General features: G+C 38.2%; 1 protein-coding gene across 3 annotated transcripts; it reads left to right on the top strand.

Moving 5' to 3' along the window:
* The first annotated feature begins 7,030 nt into the window (after positions 1-7,030).
* ugt5d1 (UDP glucuronosyltransferase 5 family, polypeptide D1) lies at positions 7,031-9,920 on the top strand. Of its 3 annotated transcripts, none has more exons than XM_020650126.3 (5): positions 7,031-7,133; positions 7,261-7,355; positions 7,551-7,849; positions 7,932-8,645; positions 9,109-9,920. In XM_020650126.3, exons 2-5 carry the CDS (start codon positions 7,352-7,354, stop codon positions 9,691-9,693), a joined length of 1,602 nt encoding a protein of 533 aa, XP_020505782.2. In that variant the 5' UTR covers positions 7,031-7,133; positions 7,261-7,351; the 3' UTR covers positions 9,694-9,920. The 3 variants fall into 3 exon arrangements, with proteins under 3 accessions (XP_020505782.2, XP_029136287.2, XP_065819310.1); XM_029280454.2 differs by having other exon boundaries at positions 7,038-7,133; positions 7,215-7,355; XM_065963238.1 differs by lacking the exon at positions 7,031-7,133 and having other exon boundaries at positions 7,142-7,355.
* The last annotated feature ends 8,577 nt before the right edge of the window (positions 9,921-18,497 follow it).

Genomic DNA, 18,497 nt, shown 5'->3' on the forward strand with positions numbered 1-18,497 from the left:
CTGTTTACTGTGAAAGAAGGTTTTCCACATGTTCTATATATCTGCTAATGAGAGAGAAAGGGAATCTGAATTCTGCTGGAATCAATTAACTGTTTCTTTGGTAAATACGTCATGCGGTGTGGATCACTTTTTGGAATCCACAACTTAAGCACATTTTCTGTTGAAGATAGGAAAAAAAGGTTAAGCATAATGTCAACGTTCTCTTGCAAGATCTGGAATGGAGACTGGAAGAAACATTGTTTACCTTTATGACATTAATGTTAAGATAAGATACTTGCCTGGCATAAGAAATCAGATCAAGGTAGATTCTTGTATATAATATTTTGAAACTTATTTTCATGCAAAAAAAATGACAAAGTGCTTCTAAATGGCTGACTGAGGTGTAATCATTTATCCAATTCAATGTATTTTCTTTTCTAATTTTTTAATTTTCACCAGCCATAACTTTGCAAAAAATAGAAATGTATTTCATCATTAGCTTTCATTTTTTTGTATGATAGCTCTAACAGTCTGCAGAATGTATTTGAAAAAGCAAATAAACTAAAAAGAGATGGAGCCTGTAATCAGCATTTGTCTTTGAGAATATATCTGTCCTTTAATTTTGCTGTGTGTGTGTGTGTGTGTGTGTGTGTGTGTGTGTGTGTGTGTGTGTCACATAAGATAAACTTAGCCCTCTTTTATAAGTAACCAAACAAAAGTCCACGACCGTTAGTGTTTACTCCTAAAGAGAGTTTTTGTTCACAAAGGACAGAGAATTTGACTTTTTTCCTGACATACTATCCATCACTGAAACACGGAGAATGCCTTTCTTCTTTTCTTAGAGCAGGTTGGCACATGAGAGGAACTCCATCATGGTGTATCTTGGAGTTGTGTTTGTTTTTTAAAGTTTTCATCTGTCAGCTGCAGGATCCTGCTCTAAGACACTGAGATCATCATCATCTGTAGTCCAAGGAAACTTGAACAGCCTGACACAAATGCAGAGTCATTTGGCAAGTGTATACCTGCTCTCACTCTCTCTCTCTCTCTCTGCATCAGAAAATGGAAAAAAAGTAAAGAGGAATGTGTGAGAGCTTGTTCAGAGGTGACATTGATTGAGGTTTTGCTTGTCTGCACACATTGATGTGTCAATATCGGGCATTTTAAAGACACTTAGTCATTTTTTGACAAATGATGTCAGTGATGAATTATAGGCTCATGCACTTCCTTTTAAACGCATAATAAATAACTTACAACCATGAACTTTGCCCGTCTTTAAAGCCTTACATATACTGCAGCTAGTGACCTCTATTTGACCTTTAAGGGACCCATTGGCTATTTATTCACAACAGTATGTGCCTTTATTCGCCTGAACGATAGCCAACTTCTTGGTAATTCTGGTGTAGCCAGTTGCTTTTAATAAAGACTTCAGCCAAGACTTCATTTCTGTATGCGGCCTCATTTAAAGTCCAGTTAGTAACTTCAGAAGCAACCGTGCGCTCCAATGAAAAGCAAAATGAAATCCATCCCTCCCCAAAATAAAGTCTGCAAAAAACCAAACCGCTATTATTTGTTTGCTCCCCGGAGGTGCCCTTGTTCATCTCACCCCCAAGTCACACATAGTCCGTGCACGCCGTGCACTTCGTTGTACTTAGCTGCCACTCTAGTCAATCACTGTGTTCACACAGGGCACGCTGCGGTCCGTCTCTGGCGCGTGCCACCGACGGCACTGCGCTCTGCTCCGTTTCAAATACGCAGCGAGTCTATTTTCGCCAGAGTATGCTGCAGGCACGCGTCAAGCTGGACAGAATATGACAGCCCGGACAGGAAGTCAGACAAGGAAACGCACAGAGCATCCAGTCAATTTCTAAATAAAACACAATATACGGACTCGCGGTTGTATTTTTCATCACTTTGTCAATATTAAGTCAAAACAGGAACCGAATTAACAACAATGCATCCTCAGAAAGACAAAGCAACATGTTGTTTGCATGTTTTTCTCTTTATTCCTGCGGGATCTTGTAGTTCTCGTGTGATGTGTCATGGGTGCGCTCCATTGTGCTGACGTCCCAGAAACGGATCCAGTGTGAATGGGCGCGAGCCGTCAGATGGAGCAAAACCGCGGCGCTGACGGACCGCAGCGCACACAGAGTTTGTGTGAATTGGGGGTCAGTCTTGCGAGTCTCATTTAAACTGTGTTTAGTAATTTCAATATGAACCTGAAAATGAAACACATTTTCTTGTGATTTACTTGCAATTAACAGGGTCTCAGTTTGCCCAAAGAACATCATGATGCAGTCGTGCAAAATTTAAAAAGCAAGATTTGTCAAGTCTGGTCTCAAGAGAGGAAGAAAAAACGTATAAAATGCTTGTTTGGTCAGATGAGTTGGACAATCTAAGTGCTTATTGGTTTGTCGGCTGCTCTTGCATGCAGATATCTGTTTACAGTGATAACATTTTGCTGAACATTACTGCTGAAGGGAGCCAGGTCGTCATTACAGTGGATTGTGCTCTGTTGCCTTCGCGCTCCATATTTAGACTACAGACATACAACCAAAGGAAAACAAAACACGTCCCATTATGCTGACATTTTTTGGGAGACTTGTGAATACTCTATTTGTGCGTATTAATCTTGTGCCTTTAGCGATGCCATTTATCAAACAGGCAGGTTAAACTGATTGCTTAAAGAGCCCGGCTTAACATTTGCTGAAGTTGCACATCTTTTCCACTTGTCTTTGCCAGAGAGTTTCAACCCTTCCAGGCCTTTGGAATCAGATAAACCTCTTGGCACTTTTATTTTCAGGTGTGGTTTCAGGTAAAAAAACAAAGTTACTTAATTCTTTAAGTTTACCATTCCCTAGTGAAATGTGATTTTGTGCAACTCTGTGTCACAGTTCTGAATATTTAAATATGGAAAAGGACCAAATTACAGAACTCAAGAACGGTTTAATGACCAACAGGGAAAACAAAACTCATTTGATCAAGATTCCAGGAAAATCGATATAGAGTCCAACAAAACTCTAATGTAAAACCAAGAAAAACCCCGAAGAGAAGCCACAGGAACAACAGCACAAATAACTAGAACCAAAGACTTCAAAACAGGAATGTATGACACATGACAAACTGACAAGGAAGAGCAAGCACACTGACACTAAACAGACTTTTAGTGATTGGACACAGGTGTGACAAACCAGACACAGGTGAAACAGGTGAAGGCAATCAAAAAGGGAGGGAAACACACAAAGGGAGGAAGTAACACTAGACATGATGCACAGGGGGAAGAACTACAACACCCAACAGGAATCACGGAAAACTTGATGAACAGAAAAATACACACAGGGATAAAGCAACACGAGGGAGGGACATGAGAAAATAAAACAGGAAAATATAAAAAAAAACTAAACTTGGAAATAATGCAATAATGAATCACACAAGGGAAACAAGCTACAACAGGGTAAATGACCAAATAAGACAGGAAAAGACAACTAAGGAAACAAGAAAGAAACTAACCAAACAATGGTAAACCATGACACTTTGTTGTTATGACAATACTACAACCAAATGTATTTTTGTATTTTTAGATTCAGTTGACTTCAAATTTCATGAGATTTTACTAAAAATATAAAGTTCAGTATAGCTGTCAATTTGGCATTTCTGAATACATTTTTCACAGTATTTCTTTATTTATCAGTCCCAGTGCAGACTGATTCATTGGTGCAGAGTAAACAAGGTAGATGTATCCATATAGTGTATTTTACTCAAAAGTCTCTGGGGATTAAGATTTTAGAAGTGAATTTAAATGTTATGTATTCACAACAATGGTTTGCCAATGCTATCTAAAATTACAAAGCAAAACTAGAGTAAAACAGGAGAATTAATGGATGTAGATAACACTGTCACAGGACAAACAAACTACAGGTTACAGACTCACTCTTATTCTCTTGTCCATCTGCTCTTACAATCTGTGCTCTCCGTGCTTCCAGCCATTGTCTCATTCTTCACGTGTGGGGATGCAGAGACCCCTCTGTGATGCATGAGTCAGACATCCCGGGGTTTCCACATGGCCATTATCCTGTCCAGAGCCCTGCTGACAAATGAGAATGGCTTGTGCACACTGTAACTAAAAAAATAACTCTTGATACTGTAGTGGCAACTTTTATTTATTCAGAGTTGAGCTGCTGCAGAAGATATATGACACATCAGACTTCTGCACGGCTGAGCAGGTTTGAGCTTTAATGCCTTTTCTGATCGTGTACATTTGGCTGTTGATCCTTTATTTGAAGTTTTTTCTAATGTATTGTATGACAGCTGATGATGAACAGAGTCTTTTACACCTACTGTGTGACAGATTATTGTCTGCTGTAGTGGGTGTGTTTTCCTTCCTTGATATAGTTTGGGGGAGAAGACTACCAAAATAAAGGAAACAGCTGGAAAAACAAAGAACACGCATATAAAAGCTGATGGGGAGCAGTTTCCTGTAATGTTTGAACAATGCTGCAGGGGACTAGTTAAACACCAGTGTGCACTAAGTGATTATGAGTTATCATTTAAATCCTGTAAAGCATGTCTTTAGTAATGGCAAGGGTGTTTATGGTATCATTTTGAATAGCCCCTTCACGCCTGAAACCCTGACATTTTCTCAATAATGTGCAGGTCACGGAGACCCTGATATTTTCTGGAACTTCAATTTCACACATACGCCTTAGAGTGGGAGATATTCTGCCGGGTGTGCTCTCAATTGGTTAGTTGAAGTGGTGAACACGACGGTGGTGGTGGGGATCAATTAGTATAAGTTAGTGGAAAACAAAATTCTGCTTTAAGTGAACAGTAAATGTTCCAGGATATTACCTACTGCGTTCTCACATCGGAGACGCAGACATGTTATGCAATATTTAACCAAGTACTTGACCCATTGAGATTTAGATCTCTTTCACAAGAGTGACGTGGCCATGAGGGCAGCAGCGACATATATGTAACTGGGGGGCAAGCAAGAAAAAAATCAGCTTAAAGTGTGTGCACCACCTAGACAAATTAGGGCAATTTTCAGGAGTGAATTGCATGTGTGAGAGGGGTATGATGTTTAACTACCCCTAAAGGTAATTATTTATTTCACCCGCTTTTATTTCAGCCCCTACATCCTTACCAACTTTTACTCTTGGTGTCTTGGAGAAGAAGAGGATTTTCTGGCACAAACTTCATCAACTAACAAGGTGCATGAAGAGTGAAAGGCTTAGAAGAGGTCAAAATGCTCCAGCAACACTTTTAGTCAGAAGATCAACTTTATTAACAATTTAGACCTAAATTGTTAATAAAGTGCTTTTCTTGAGACAGTGTTTTACACTCTTTTCACAAACTACTACATTATGGAATATATGATTAAAGAAATGATAGATGTGTCCTTTCATCACTTTTATTAGCTAATAACTTTCTTCACTTGAGGTTGGAAAATTAGTTATGCCATACTCCATGTGTGCCATCTTTATTTCTCTCTCTGGCTATTAGAAACTTAATTGCTATGTTCTTGTCAACTTTGTGTTTTTCACTTGTTGAGTTATGAAGGAGAAAAGTAATATTAAACTATTCCCATTCTTACTCTGGCAGTGAACTGCCCGTTCCCTGCCTAAGTTTGGATATTTAGGTTTGTCAGTTTCCAGACAAAAATAATAATCCCCATATGGACACCTGCTCCACCTCATCTGGTGATTTATTGTTAAAATTTGTTTCCATCATCCAATTTGCCACAGACTAAACACTGGCCTGCTGCTCTGATGTTACATCTTCAGAGTGATGTATTTAAAATCAGGCAGACTGCGAACTTCCTTTCAAAATACAACTCACTATCTAACTAACCTCTTGGTCACTGACGCCCCACAATCTTATAACATATGGCAGCACAACGCAAGACATGATTTAATTTACAGATGCTTTACAACAAATTGAGAGATGGTACAAAAGAACAGCTTTTTGCAGTTCTTCTAAAATAAGATGAAGACTGGACATAATATTGTAAAAATATTGTCAAACAGTTAATCTTTTTCAACCCCCTTGTCTTCTGCAAAAGTTGTAGACTACATACAGCATAGCAGTCTAAATCGACTTCTTAGTCCACATAAATGAAAACAGAACAGCAAAAGCTGCAGGACTCATTTGGCAGTCGAGCAATAGTTATATTAATGCATATTCATTCACAATACATTCATTACATTCATTCATAAAATATTTGTGACGTTCATTCCCAATGTATTCATGCATAATTTCTTCAAAATCTATCTTCATTAAAGGCTTTATATGCGATTTTTCACACTTAAATATAATAGAAATCAAATATATCCTCTGAAAATAACTCTGTGAGTAATGACTGTCTACAATGGGTGTAACACCCGAGTCCCACTGTCTGTGACACTTTCCGAGTTTTCCGAGTCATATTTTTTGTTTGTTGACATAGCCGGGACGGCGGCTGACTCCTCCCCTCGCGAATGAAAGTTGTTTAATTGAGGGACTAGAGAAAAGAAGAATAACATACTGTACTCACTACTTAACTGCGTTTCTAGATCACGGCCATTTCAGGTAAATTTACATGCAGTGTGAAGTTACGAGCATAATAAAGATCGCTAGCATTAGCATGCTAACACAACAATGCACAGCAAGTTGTTTTGGTTTCATGCTGGTGCTCAAGGGCGACATCTGCTGGATCAAAAAATCACATATAAAGCCTTTAAGTAATCACAAGATCATTATATCATTCATCCGTAAAGCAATTATTGTGGCTATTTTTTTTTGCACTGGTTTCATTTACTTAAGGGTCTCAACAATTCCCCCTTCACTGACATAAGAGTACATGCCCTTGAACAGTTGGGTTCATTCCTGATGTGTATAACCAGCTTCAACTGGAAGCTATAAACCTAGTGGTCAGAAACCTGGAGAAACTACATAACTGCATTTAACTGCACTGCTTGTTACATACATTGCAGCTCATACATGTGCTGTGCACAGGAAAACTTTTTTATTCTCCCCAGGTCTAACACGTGAGAGATATCATTACATAACGCTGTCTAATAATCTTATGAAATAGGTCACAGGTTCTTCTGAGGCCAGCATTGTTCTCGCCTGACAGAAAGGAACACATTCAGCAAACCTCACTTTGCAGATTACTACCGGTGAGTTAACACACTACATTTACGAACAAAACTATGATGAGATTGAAACTTCTCTTTGTTATTCGTAAACATTTATTATAGTGCCAAAGCTGCATGTGACACACGGCACATGTTACTCATTTACCAGGCTGATCTCTGAGACTGAAGTTTGACCCCAAAAATGTCAGGAATCCATTGATAGACCCTCTGACTGTGGGGGAGAGGGCTGCTTCTCTATCATGGGTAAGTGAATTGCAGTAACATTATTATTTTTGGTTATGTTTTTACCAGTAATCTAACAAAAAACCTGCTAATACATGTCTGTTCCACACTTTTTTGTAACCTTATGAAATAAACAAATATAGCATATTTCTGCTACATGAAATGTTGAAGTTGGAGCCATCTCTTATGCTATAATAATCTGTCTGTTTTATTTAGGGACCATGCCATTTCAGCGTGTGTGTGGCATATTTGTAATCCTTGGTGCTTGTCTGATGTCCTTCACACCACCTTGTGATGGAGGAAACATTCTAGTGTTTCCTTTAGATGGGAGCCACTGGATCAACATGAAGGTCCTGCTGGTAGAGCTCCATGCCAGGGGACACAACCTGACAGTGATCAGAGCCTCAAACAGCTGGTACATTGAAGAAAAGTCTCCCCTCTATACATCCATTAGCCTCACAATGGAAGTGGGCATGGAGGACTTTTTTGATGTGTTTGTAATGGAGAATATAAGGGTATGTCTTGATGAAACGTTTAGTCATTTATGTATCATAGTGACATTTTTTTTACTGTCTTTTTTCTAATCATTTCTTTTAGGCGCAGAGGGAGGGGGCATCATCACTCACTATCTTCAAACTCATCAATGATTTCTTTTCTATGATAACGGAAGCCCATAGATTGTGGGCTGATGCTCTTGCTCGAATCTTTGATGATGAAAATATGGTAAAACGCTTACATGATGCCAAATATGATCTTGTTCTCACTGATCCAGCCTTTGCAACAGGAGTCTTTTTAGCGAAGTATCTGAAACTGCCCTTGGTGCTCAATGTTCGCTGGATCACTTCAGGGGAGGGCCACTTTGCGATTGCCCCCTCACCCCTCTCCTACATCCCAGCGCCAGGATCAGGCTTAACAGACAAAATGAACTTCATCCAGAGGGTCAAGAACATACTTTTCCAGAGTGTTGTTGAATACCAGCAAAGAGTATTGGTGGGGCCAAAGTATAATACCCTCTGTGATAAATACATTGAGGGGGAATGCAATGTCATGTCACTTCTCCAGGAAGCAGACATTTGGCTGTTCAGGTCAGATTTTGTGTTTGACTTTCCTCGACCCACGATGCCAAACGTGGTCTACATTGGAGGGTTTCAGTGCAAACCAGCTCAGCCTCTGCCAGCAGACCTGGAGGAGTTTGTTCAGAGTGCCGGGGAGCACGGAGTGATCATCATGACTTTGGGAACTTTGGTTAATGCTTTGCCTGAAGACCTTGCTGATGAAATCGCCAGCGTCTTCGCCAAGATGCCCCAGAAGGTAAGACATGAACAGTGATTCACTACAAAGTCAGAAGAGGTCAAAAAGACTACCTGGGATGTCTAATGAGATGGAATGAACGAGATCAAAAAGTATATTGATTGCATAGAAGAGGAGGGAAACTTATTTACTTTGCCGTAATTGTGGATGCTGTAAATCAAGGACTTAACAGTTGCTAAAACCCCACCTTTATCGACCTTTCTTCTGCTGCTGTTACTTTTATGTTTGTTCTTTTAACGGTATATGTCATGTAGAGCATTTTTGATTATTGTCAAAGGTGTTTCAAATAAATGTTTCTAATTGTTTTAAATCCCTTGTTATATTGTGTATACAGGCATCATAATTAATTCTTAATGCCAGAATCTACAGATGGATGCAGGCCACAGCAGTGTCAACGCCATTAAATTGTGTGGTGTACAGATAGATAGTAAACTCATTATATTCATTTTCATTTTCTGGTCAGGTGATATGGAAGCACAAAGGTAAACAACCCTCTACTTTGGGGAACAACACCCTAATAGTGGACTGGATGCCCCAGAAGGACCTCCTGGGCCACCCACAGACCAAAGCCTTTGTAGCTCACGGAGGTACCAACGGAGTCCAGGAGGCCATTTACCACGGGGTCCCTGTGCTCGGCATACCGCTGTTCTTTGACCAGTTTGACAATCTGCTACGCCTGCAGGAGAGAGGAGCTGGAAAGATCCTTGAGCTAGCTCATACCAACAGACGCAGTTTTGAGCAAGCCATCAATGAAGTGCTCCATCAGGACAGCTACAGACAGAACATTCAAAGGATGTCGCGTCTGCACAGAGATCAGCCGATAGCACCCATGGATCAGGCCGTGTTCTGGGTGGAGTATGTGATACGCCATAAAGGGGCTCCTCACCTTCGTACAGAGGCCTATAAGATGCCCTGGTACTCATACTACTCTCTAGATGTACTGCTGGTATTGATGACGGCAGCAACTGTGCTGCTGCTCTCTACTTTTGCAGTTTTCAGGTTCCTATGCTGCAGACAAAGAAGAAAGTCCAAAACCAAACAACACTGATTCACATCAAATCTGTCGAGAAATATAGTATGCTGCTATGAATTTTGTTAAGTTTTGAATCCAAAGCAATTCATTTATTTCTCCTTTTTATTTATGAAGTAAAATGATAGTCAATTGATTTTGCAAATATATGAATTTAGCAACAGTAAAAACATTGTTGGTCTAATTATTAGTAAACATGATTTTGTATTTTCTTGTAATAATAAAGTATTTAGTATTTGACTCTCCAGCGGCTGGTAATTATCCAAATCTACGGTATAAAGTCCCATTCCAGCTGTTTTTCAGTTAACGTCCTTTTAAACAAAGAGAATACAGTCTATTAATCGTCAAACCTTACTGCAACCTTACTGCCAACCAAGTTGCCATTCTCTTTTTTAGGAACATCAAGGTGGTTTTATTACCGGGTTTGTCTCATAGTACACTTTGACCAAACATGCCACCTTATCATCCAAGGAATTAGTCTGATTGTTTCAGTTGCTGAAAATTACCTGGATACTGTATTCTCCTGTACTCACAAGGAGGCTGCTAAATTTGGTTCCATTGTGTGTTTGCCTGGCTCTGGGGCTTTAATCTTTCTTTCCTGATGGTCCAACTCTGTGAGTGTTAACATTAAGATAAGCTAATGATCTTACTTACCAATTACTTAGCTTGTTAGCTTATAAAAATTGAATAACCTGCATATCAGGGAACTTCAAGGTCACAGAAATTTCAGCCAGAGCAGCTGGAGGTAAACAGAATCCATCAAATAGGATATAGATGTAATCAATCGTAAAAATTTGCAAACTCAACATTATGAGGAAATGACTTGAAAATATGTTGAAAGCAGAGGTGGGACAAAGTAATTGTTTTGCAAGTCCCAAGTAGGACTCAAGTCTTTGGTCTCAAGTCCCGAGTCAAGTCCCAAATGGGCAAGTCCAGAGTCAAGTCCAAAGTCCTAAACTTTGACTTTCCAGTCCTGAATAAGTCATTAGCACTTTTCACCAAATTAAATCCAGGACATGTAAAAATGCGCTCACACTAAAGTATATTCTTGACAGCTTCTATTTATGTCCAGACTAGGGCCAATTCTCCACTGGACCAGGGGGCAAACCGTATTGCAGTTTATTGTTCCCTGTTTGTACTTAGCCAAACATCAGATTTTGATTTTAGCTTTGTGAATATTAACAATGTTAATAACTTGTGAACGAAAAAAACGCCGAGAACCAGATGCAGCTGCTTTCAAACAATAGCTTGTTGCTGTGTGTGTTACAAAATAAAATTCAGCATTTTCTTTGAGAGGTATATGCCAGAAGTTAAGACCCAAAACGGAAAAGATAATCTCAATATTAAAAACATATCTAGCCTTTGTATCAGGTCTACAACCTGGCTCTCTGTATTTTGAAATGGATAGATCCACGTTGTTATTATTTGTCCTTTTACCAAGCATTATAACTTAGATCATATTTTGAACCTTATTCAATGCCAATGAGAAGAAGAAAAAATAATTGTGGAAAATCCTATCATATCAGAAAATGGAGCGTTTTCAAACCTTTTGCCTTCCTAAAACAGTCCCAAAACAGATGCCTCATTGGCTGGAAAGGCTTGCTATCTTTGATAAAGCATGAGCTCGCATGGTTTTGATTTATAAATTGAGTGAGGTTGTCTTGGTAAATCCCACTACAAACTGAATTACATTTCACTCACTACCCCTGTGGACACACTGCTTAAAACATCACAGTTTACTGATGTAGGAAGCCAATGTGTGAAAATGTTCCAAGGCAGTGAGTTGATTTATGAGGCCTGGAACCGCATTAAGTTAAACAGAAGAAACAGATGATGAAAGACACAGGGGAGATGAATCGTTAGAGTGTGTGTGCAGGTTTGCAGACATCTAAGTAGCATGTTTCTCCAGTCAACTGCAATTTTAAAGTCTTATCCAAAAAAGGAAATATTAAAACCAAACTTATGTAAATTGCATAAAAAGAGAAAACTGACATTTAACTCGTTATCAACTCACACTTCAAGTGCTTTATAAAACCCATAACTTAATGTTTCCATAAGATATCATATAAGAAATCGTTCTATTTCTGTTACCTGCTGCAAAGAACACATTATAAGGTATTGATGTGATCAGAAAGTTTGCACACATACACCACTGTATTTGGCACAAACTGAGCATAAAGATTAGTAAAGAGAAGGATTAAGTTGGAGTCATGATGTAACAAGTTTCATATTTCTATTCCTCTCTGGGATTATCCTAATCACCATTCTAATTCATTGTAACCAACATGAATTCAGTCTGAACACAGCCTCTATTCTCTGAGGAAAATGTATCTATCGCCCCTTCAACTCCAAAGGGGAGTTTGTGTTTGTTACTCAGAATATTGTGAAACACATTTCTTTAAAGGAAGAATGTATGACTTTTTACACGTAAATACAGCCGAAATCAAGGATATCCTCCGTATATGTCTACAAATCCCGCTGTTGCATCCAACAAAGTGTTCTGTGGATGGAAAGTATAGCTCCAACTTGAGTTACGAGAATATCAAATTGACTGAAGAGAGAGCACAGAATGTGTACAAGTCTGTTAGCAGTGTCTCAGAGCTGTGTTTACATCATGTTAACATGGACGGGACGGCCTCGCATATAAAGCTGTTTAAGTCATCAAGAAAAATATCACAGCCTATTTGGATGTCACATACATTTCTTTAGATCCAGGCCATTCCATGTCAATTTATGTGCAATATGAAGCTATGAGTTAACCAAAGTGCTAACATTAGCCTGCTAACACAACAATGCAGGACACAGGCAAGTGCAGCTCCAGCAAAGCACAATTTTGCCTGACGATTGCGCTTAATGGTGCCTAATCATGGTTTGTCTCATTCATTACTCCTTCGTGCGAACCCGAGTGGAGAGGGGTTGGAGGTGTGCCACTGGAGGAGAGCGGAGGCTTCAGAATAGCGGAGGTGTCGCAAAACAGCAGTTTGTTTTGGTTTAATGCTGGTGCTCAAGGGCGACATCTACTGGATCAATAAAGTTGCACATTCTTTCTTTAAAAGACTATGAAAGTGACAAAAAACAGAGCACTGACTATGTTAAAAGTACAAGTGAATGAGAAAATGAAATGGAAGAACTGATGTGATGGTTTCTTGAATCTTAAGCACATTTTAATGTCATGGTGAAACAATCCAACCCGGTGAATGTAAATCTGTTTTATTTAAACAAATACAAATCTGATTTGAGTTTGTACAACTTAATATTTAAACAGAACTCAGCAGGTTTATTTTGGCTAAATATTAGAATTTATTGACACAACCAAAGTTTAAAGCCAACATTTATTGTTTTATCATCCTTCCATCTGAGGTGACGCTCACTGCCTATTGTTTCAATGGGCTCTACAGAATATTTTTTCTCAAAGGGATGCCACGACAAGTCCAGATGTATAGGGTCAGACACCTCAACATCTGCTTTTTAAAAAGTGCATACAATAAACAGGTGCCGTGCATGTCTTTGGCCTGTCAGTCCTATCAGTAAATGTGACAGTGAGCACTTGGCCTTCCTGCCTTTGTGTCCTCATATCCCTCCCTGGATCTGTTTTCAGATCTGGCTCTTTTCTTCTCCCTCTCCCTCCCCTGCTCTCTTCCCTGATTTTGCAACCCCTGTTTCCTTGGAAAATCCTTTCTGTGATCACGGTTGGTACTGGATGATGTCACTGTGCCTGTTCTGTGTTAGAGACAAGTTAAGGCCAAGCTGTTAGTACAGGCAAAACAGATCCACTCATATGATTTATTGCTACATGTAAGAATGGCTAAACCTTTTGGAATTACAAAATATCAAAATAAAAGCTGGACAGTTGCCAAGAAAATGAAAAAAATGGACAGAAACCAAAGGAATGACAAAAAACCGCAGCAGTGACCGAAACTAAATAAATGCCAGAAAGCAATGGCCAAAATGAAAGTATTACTAAAAAACAATGACCTCATCCAAAGCAATGGCTAAAGCAAAGCAAAGACCAAATTAACGCCAGAACAATGAAATGTAAAATACTTAATTTAAAAAAATAGATTAAACTCATTGACTGCACTGTTACTGCAACACAAACACCATTTAGATCCTGTGCCTGTGGATGTCCTGAAACTAGAGAGAAATAAATACAGTCAAGCTTTACCTTCATTGACCATGTTCAAGAGTGGCTGTGGATTAGTAGAAGATTGAGTCATCTCTCAATCATAAAGTTGGCTTGATCTCCAAAGCGCTTTGAGTGGTCAGATGACTATAAAAGCAGTCCATGACAGTGAAATCCATCTACCATTACATTTACTCTAAAACCTGCAATTTTTCTTAGCTCAATTGACACATTTATTTATTGAGCCTGCTATAATGAGCTGCTCTACAAAATACATTCTGACTTGGATGTTAAGAGGCCACATTAGACAGCCTGCTTTCTATAAAGTTAGAGATTGATTGCACATTAAATTCTCTGTGGCAAATGAGTTGAAAAAGAGACATAAGATAACAAACAAACTCAAAATAAAATACCACAAAATCAAGGAAGTGTTTAATCTCAAGATCTAACATTTTATTGTGTGTGTACTATTGTTAGAACAAAGCCATATTGCTCCATAACTCTTAATGCAACAAGTAAGTACTTGCTGTTAAATTACCCATCTCTCATTACACTTACACAAACACACACACACACACATATACACAAACACACAAATTCAACCTATTCGACTCTTGCTCTGAAAGGGCATTTGCAAGGCGTGACATCAGTGTCTCCACAGACACATTTATCACATCATTTAGTCTGTCTAGTTGCTGCTGGCAAGAAGCACACATTTATGCCCTTATCTGCAGAGTTACATTCTGCTCTGCTTTGGGTCGGGTGTTTGCACATGTTGCTGTCTGTTGAGTCTCAAAAATCATAGTACTACTTCAGAAATGTGAAATTCTTCCAGACAGAAGCATCTGTTGGATCAAATGGATAAAAAAAAACAGGTTTAGGTTTTTGTGACTCTGCATGAGTCTTCATCTTTGTACCTCTCACTTTGTTGGCCTCTTGTTGTATAGTTCTGCAGTATCTTTATTTTCAGCAGCTTACTTGTATCAGATACATTTTCAGTCAAAATTTGTGTTATATTATAAGGAAGAAAGAAGAGACATCAGAGAAAAGTGTTTGAAAGCACAACAAGAGAAACTTTTAAATTCTAAGTTATTTTTGAGGTGAGTGGGGCCAAATTAAAGCATGGTGTATTTCCTGTTAGTGGTGTTTCAATAAATGCACAAAAAGGCTAGATTCATTTGATGGAAGCAAATAGCAGAAGTCATAACTTCTGGAAAGTTGTTGAGGTTAAAAATGCATAATTTATTGGATTACTGCAAATGTATTCATAAGAAAAAAAAACAATGTAACTGTCTGAGTAACTCTCTGAAGTACACTTCTTGCAGTTATAAACTCTTTCAACCAGTTAAATGATTGACAAAAAAGCATATAAACAACACCTGTAAACACTATTACACTACAGTTAATCCTTCTGCTTAATCCACAATAACACACATCCTTACACACTCAGACATCAGCAGAAGTGACACATTTGCAGTGGTTTAGAAACCTTCTGTCACAGTCCATCTATCATTAAGCGAATCCTTCATGGCACCACTCTTGTCTCTGCCAATTATACCCGTAAGCTCTCCATGTTTCAGGTCCATAACTATGGTCAGCTGTCGTTGATTTAGAGTTGGAGGACAGACAACAGAGCTGTCTGGCTATGAGCCCGGAGGAGAAGAATGTGGTAAGCCTTTGGGTCAAACCCAGAAAGTGGTTACAGTAAAACACCAGTAAAGTTTCTCCAAATGTCTTTTTATCTGAGGTTTTGTTGGAAGTACAGGAAGTACTTTTACTCCATTATTGTAAAAGTCCATAGGCCTAAGACTAATTGTAGTAAGTGTATTGTTTATTTATCAAACACTTAATAAAAACCTTTATATATATCTATATAGATATATGTATATGTATCAAAAGAAGACCTCTGTGAGTTCTAGGGGGACTTATAACTGATCAGGAATTGTCTCATTATTTGAACAGAACAACACTTCAGTTATTAAGATAGGGAAATCCTTAATTAGGAATCTGAAAATGTTCCAACTACAAACAACTAATTACAAGCACAGCAGTTCTGAGCTTTTATATTCTGCTCACAAGGCATGTCAAATAAAAGTTTAATTAGGTGGTGAACTGTTAAAACAACATAAACAGAGAAGAGAACTGACATTTGCATCACTTTTGTTAAGAATTAAAGCTGTACTGAAGTTTAGCACAACATTTCAGTATGCTGACAGCTACCATAACCAATACGATCTAAAATTAACTGACAGTTTAGTTCTCATTTCATTCTTTTTTTGAGTACTTCTAGTTCTCCTTGATTATTGCGTAAATCTGTGGAGGACTGTGATTTCATACTCGGCGGACTGCAATTCCTGGAATAAGATGATGTTATCTAATTGTCGTAAAGTAAGGCATGCATTTCAACACCTCGCCTCCTGAAGTGAAAATTTGTAGACCTTTCCTGTGATGTTTGTCATACTTGAAATATAATTTGTTGTATTAATTAGTGGATTCTGGGAAAAGAAGGAGCATTATACTGCAAATATTTCTATTTTCACAATTTATAAACTGTTTAATTTAAAAAATGTCTTCGTATTTCATAATCAGAGGTTAAGAGATAAAGACTTAAGGTCAAATACCATAGATTCCATTTAAGACATGTCATCCATGGTAGCTGCAGACGAGACATTAAACGCGTTCAGTTTGACACCTGGTCAGTCCATTGATTTAAGAGGGCTCACGTCCAGGTAGTGCCGAGGTAGTTGTAGGTAGTTTTGTTGTTGTTATAATAATTTATACGACAATATGTATGAATATTAAAAACAGATGAATGGAGTTGCTTGCCTTTTGACATTATATAATAATAAGAGTCCTTGTGAAATATGAACAACAGAAAAAGACAAGTGAGTTTCTAGTTTAATGTTAGACTTATTTTGTTGTTCTGAGTATTTGCTTGGCAACCTGTAATTTCAAAGGGCATTCATCGCATTCAAAATTAAACTTTTACTGCAAACTGAATTCCTGTCGTGCTAGTCCTTTATGTAGTTCTAAAAAAATGTTATAGGAAACTGAAGACTGGACTGAAACAGATTCATATCGAGTTTAGTGACATAGCTGGCTGTTTATGGATTAAATGATCAACACAGAGCAATGTGAATTGCGCCTTTAGCACCTTTTGTGCTTTTCTGTCAGCTTTAATTTGCCATTACCATTCGAGACTCAAAAACAGTTAAAATACCATGTCCAATTTTACTTAAACAATAAAGGTTTGTGTACCCATTCTAAATAACACTGAATAGCATCAATTTATGTTCCAGTATTTCTGTAACTGTGCACATTATAAAATTAACATCTGCCATCACGATATTCTACATTTATATATGTATTTATTCTTTGCACAAGAGTGTTTTCTACCTCGACTCTAGATATTTAAAACTTCTGAAGAATCAAGCTTAAATAGTCACTTTGTAGCTCATGCCAAGAAGTCTGGAATAGATGTGATTATCTTATCATGTTAGGTCATGATCACGATCATATTATATAATAAACCCAAAGTCGGATCCAAGCGTAATTAGACGCAGTAGTAACCCTCACATCTGATGACTGTTGGGCAAAATTGTTGGATGGTTTGCTCTTGCTTTACAACATGCAGCTAGGTCATTGTCAAAACTAATTATCCATATTTGAAACAGTGTTGGCCCTTCACCATCATAGCAGGTGTGTGCAATTGGCATCTGCAACCATCTTTAAACTGCTAGTTGCTTTAAAATGGTGCATAAACTGTGACTGCAGTCAGAAGTCATTGCCCAACGTCCTTATGGGATTTTTTTTAATGATGTTGCAAGATAGAGCTACACTGCAGAAAGAGAACTATTTCATAATCTCCTGCATAGGACCCCATGTTCTTGTCTTTTCAGAAGGAAAATAGGATATACTGTAGGAAAATATGTTTCCAATATATTAGTTGTTGTGTAATGTAGTGGCAGGCCTCTGTGCTACACTGAAAAAAGGGCATAGTGCGACTATTATGCAGTATCACATACTGGCAAGCTTGTTGTGTAATGCTGATGTATATATTATGACCATGGAGACACCTGTTGGTGGGGACAATTTAAATAAAGTAACAAAGCAGAGGATGATAAGATATGACAGATGAGGCAAGTCTGTTATGCAGGTGACAGGTGAAGATGCTATACTCAAGACTTGTGCTGCTTGATACACCTTTGTCTGGAAAATAATATATTGTACTTAATATATTGTGGAGAATCAGGGAGAAAGATAGAATCAGTGATGAAGAAAGGAAGTACACTGGGTACATACAGGTTATTTCAAAATATGCTTTATTAAGTTGCGCTAACAGACTTTTTGTTGTCTTGGAATAACTTTTAGTGTAGATTTGCCAATTTTATTTGACATATCCATTAGTATCTGGTCAGAAAATACACAAAATTACCACAAAGTGTGGCTGGTACGCTCTTCAGTTCAAATTCCCTTTGAAAATGGAGGACAATGATGTTAACCAAGAGACAGAGAATGTCATATAAAATGTGAAAAATGTTTTTCAAAGTTATCAAACAATAATAATTACTTATCTTTATACGGAGCGTAAGGAAATTGCAGGCTTATTGTCTGTATTAAGCTATCAAAACTTTGGTTCCATTAGGGCATAAATCTTTGTTGTTCACAACATGTGGGTAACGGTGGGACTTTGAAGCTT

The sequence above is a fragment of the Labrus bergylta genome, chromosome 14 (genome assembly GCF_963930695.1).
Source record: "Labrus bergylta chromosome 14, fLabBer1.1, whole genome shotgun sequence".
In the NCBI taxonomy this organism is placed as follows: domain Eukaryota; kingdom Metazoa; phylum Chordata; class Actinopteri; order Labriformes; family Labridae; genus Labrus; species Labrus bergylta.